Source organism: Galeopterus variegatus, unplaced genomic scaffold, assembly GCF_000696425.1.
Source record: "Galeopterus variegatus unplaced genomic scaffold, G_variegatus-3.0.2 Scaffold3779, whole genome shotgun sequence".
NCBI lineage: Eukaryota > Metazoa > Chordata > Mammalia > Dermoptera > Cynocephalidae > Galeopterus > Galeopterus variegatus.
Window position 1 is genome coordinate 49,924 of NW_007729890.1, and position 4,183 is coordinate 54,106.

Consider the following 4,183-nt stretch of genomic DNA (forward strand, 5'->3'; position numbering starts at 1 on the left):
GCGTCGGAGCAGCCGAAAGCACCGCCGAGCTTGCGCTGCGCAGGGGGGGCGCGGGAGGTGTCCCGGGAAATCGGGCAAGTCCGGGCAGCGCACGGTGCGCGGTCACCTAGCGACCGACGCTAGCGGCAGGCCAGGGACACTCACCACCGAAGGCCCCGCAGTGGCCGGGGAGCCGGGGACACCATGGCGGGCCACAGGAGGCTGTTCCAGCCGGGGATGCTGGCCCCGGTGCCACAGGGCACGAACTGCGGGCCCTGGTAAGCACGCTGGCGCCGGGACGGGTCCGCGCGGGGGCGCCTGGGTCCGGGGTTGGGGGATGGTACCAATGGCTGAGGCACCCTCCCAAAAGAAATGTACTTAAACGCCACTCTGCAGAAAAGGGCAGTTTATTCACTCCAGCTGGCCAGCGTCCGTCTCCCAAGGAGCAACCAACGAAGAGCAGCCTCCGGCCTTGGTCTTGTGGGGGGTTCAAAGGCAAAAACTAAATCCTGTTGGCACACGGGTTTGTTCAGGTGCACAAAGCAAGCTAGGGAGCTAGGTTATAGAGGCCAGGAATGAGCCATTAGGGCAATCGAGCATGCAACTTTTCATTGTGGTGTTCCCGTATAATAGTTCACTGTGTACGGCTCCTGTTTCTATGCAACAGCTTTTGTTTCTATGAGAAGGTCAACGGTTTCTCATGGGGGAGGGGGGGTAGTCTGCAGGTCAGCCAGGGGGTAGAATGGAGTTACTTAGGTTAAGCAAGCAATTCTACAGAAGCAGATAGTGTACGTTTTGAGGGTGCAGGGAGCTCTATTTCAATGGCCCGTTAGCAGCGGAGGGTTGAGTGCCTATGTCATTAAAATAAAAAGTAACCAGCGCTCCAGCTCCTCATTTCCTTCTGTTATCCTCACAAACCCCTAGGGGATGTAGATGAATATCCCCATTCCAGTGGGAAATGGATGGCCACAGAGTCAGCTGTGGAGGCTGGTTTAGGCTAGGACTCGGAGCTCTCCTGCCTCTGACCCACCTTTCTGGGCTTTGCCAACCGGCCCACCAGATGCCCTGCTGCACCTGGAGCCTTTGGTCATGGAACTGGTGACTGTGGCCAGGCAGAGCCCATGGTACTGGGGAGGTCTGCTGCCATGATGAACGGCTGCTGTGTCAGCCATGGGGCAGGAACATGAGGCTTTTTGCCTTTGCTAATTCTTTGAGAATTCAGCTCTTATGGAGGTAGCTCAATGTGGTGAAGATTCCAAAGTCTAGAATCAGAAAGGCTTGAATTGAAGGCCAATTCTCCTCTCCTGTGCCTAGTGATCTTAGGCAACTTAGTTGCTCCTTCTGAGCTCACTTTTTTAAACTATAAAGTAGAGATAATAAAAGGAATCAGTGTCACTGTGTGTGAATTAATCGAGATAGCACATGTAAACTTATTACTAGCATATAGTATGCAATGTGTATGTGTTAGCAGTTAAGAACTCTTTGAGAATCTTTTTCTCCTATTCAAAAACCTGTTGTTTTGAAATAATGGTAGACTAACTAGAAGTTGCAAAAATAGTACAGAGGTCCTAGGTACATTTTCCCCAGCTGCTTCCAGTTGTACATAACTATAGTACATTACCAAACCAGGAAATCCACATTGGTGTTACCAAAACCCCAAAAGTCCATTTGCTCGCCTCTCAGTAGACAATAATTGAGAGACAAGTGTTGGTGTAAGGAAAGGTAGTGTTTAATCAGGAAGACGACAGCCTGGGGAAATGGTAGACTTATGTCTCAAATACCATCTCCGCCTTTCTCCAGACTTACCAAAGGGTTTTACAGGGACAGGTGGTAGGAGGCTGATTCATGGTGACCTGAGCAGGGACGTGCAGGCATAATCATAAAATTGCAGATAAACATCAAAGAACTTCTCAGGTGGGAGCTGATTCTTGGTGAAGTCAAGTCACAGATTCTGTTCCTGTTAACCATTAGTAAGCTAATGAAGAATGGCCACCTGGGTTAATAATTTCTTCTATAATTATTCTGTGTACAGTGTGAACAATAGTCATTATGTTCTAGCAATCATGTGAACAAAAATCATTGTATTCTAATGTCCAGCTGCAAGCTATGCTGTTCGGGTTACAGGAGTAAGGAAAAATAAAAACTTTTTAACTTAGAAACTTAACAAAATGGAGTCACTTCTGTTCAGGCTGTTACATTCGCACTATATATTGATTAGACTATAGACCTTACTTGAGTTTCATCAATTCTTATTTGCACTCCTCTGTGTGTGTGTGTATAGTTCAGTAAAATTTTGTCATCTGTATACATCAAGACACAAAACTATTTCACCACTACAAAGGACTCTGTGCTACTCCTTTACCATCACTCTTGTTCCCACCCCCCAACCCTTGGCTATCACTAATTTGTTCTCCATTTCTATAATTTTGTTCTTTTGAGAATGTTAGGTAAATAGAATAATATAGTACATAACCTTTTGAGATTGGCTCTTTTTCTTGCACCATAAAGCTCTTGACATTCATCCAAATTGTGTGTATCAGTAGTTTGTTCATTTTTATTGCTGAGTAGTGTTCCGGTGTATGGATGCATCACAGTTCGTCAATTCACCTGTTGAAGGACATTCAGGTTGTTTCCAGTTTGGGGCTATTATATATAAAGCTGCTATAAACATTTGAGTACAGGTTTTGTGAGAACATAAGTTTTCATTTCTTTATGATAAATGTCTGGTACTCTTTTGCAATTCTTAAAGAGGGAAATATCTGTATATCATATACTAGTGTCTGTGAAAATAGTAAACATTTAGAGAAAATGCTTTCAGTTTTATTTTATGAATTAAGCAAGATTTTTCATGAACTTAACAAAATGCAGAGAGATGAACTTATTAGCTCTAAGCTGCAAAGTGGGGTAGGGGAGAGCCCTCCCTCTGGACTGACTGCCTCGCTGTCCTCTCGGAACTCAGTTTCCTCACTGCAAGTGAGGAAGGTAGACTAGATTCCTTTCAGGGTTTTGCCACTTCTGACATTCTATGAGGCTTGAGCTATCCGCCACACATTCCCCATTTTGAGTTGTATGGCTGTGCTTAAAAAGATTGATTATCAGATGCGATTTTTTGAAGTGCTTAGATGTTTGAGTTAGTTGTAAGCATGTGGAAAATAAACTTTGTGAAGATATTTAATAAGGGCCGGCCCAGTGGCGCACTGCTTAGGAGGCGCGGCAGCGCTGCCGCCCGAGGGTTCGGATCCCACATACAGACCGGCTCTTACTAATAGATCATGCTGCATGGATCATCAATCTCAAGATTAGATGTAATTTCAACACTTCTGCCATTTAGTTATTTAAGAACGATTTATTAAATGTAAAGAGCAACATTCTATAAATTCATCTTTTTCGGACCTTTTATCTAAATGTTCACAGTAGAGCTAAGTTAAGCCCTTAAAACACGCACATATACGTACACACAGCAAGCAAGACGTTTCGAAGACTCACTAGAAAATAATAGGGATCAGGCTGGAATCTCTTAAAAATACTTTGTGGCTATGGCTGCAGCAGGATTAGATTTGATGTAAAGAGCTATTAGAGATGAAAGGGGCCTGAACGTAGAAGAGGCTTCAGGGGAAGACACCAGGATTCTAGAAACATCTGAGGATGGCACTGTGATATGTTAGGATAATGAGATGCTCAGGTTCTCAGCCCTGGCTTTGGCATTGGCTGATTGTGTTAGGTCATTCAGGAGCTGGTTTCATTTTTCTTCCTGTTTATCCATCTTTCTCTTCCATTTCATCATTGTGCCCTAACTGCTCAATGTAAACAGGGGCCTGGTGAGTGAGGCAGGCTGCATAGAAGGTGGTAGGGAGAGGTGAGGCTGAATGAGAGAGCATTTGATTTGTCTAAAGTGGATGGCCATTACACCAAGTGTGGCTTCGTGGGAAGGTGGACTCAGTGTTCCCAGATCTTGAAAAATCTGACTTTACAAGAGGAGTTGATATTCCAGATTATTTATGTGAACTTTTTTATATATCAAAAGCTGTAGTGTAGGGCCGGCCCGGTGGCGCACTGCTACAGTGCGCCGCTTGGGAGAGCGGTGGCGCTCCCGCCGAGGGTTCGGATCCCACATACAGACCGGTTCCCGCTCACTGGCTGAGCGAGGTGTGGGAGCAACACCGAGGGTTGCAATCCCGTTGCCAGTCCTGGTCCGGTACGGGCG

At 45.7% G+C, this 4,183-nt stretch overlaps 1 protein-coding gene across 1 annotated transcript in view; it reads left to right on the forward strand.

The window, feature by feature from the left end:
- The first annotated feature begins 183 nt into the window (after positions 1 to 183).
- Positions 184 to 4,183, forward strand: part of LOC103601540 (protein FAM47E-like) — a 25,159-nt gene continuing 21,159 nt past the window's right edge. The window contains 1 exon segment of the mRNA XM_008585973.1: positions 184 to 257. Within this exon segment, the coding sequence (XP_008584195.1) occupies positions 184 to 257 (74 nt within the window).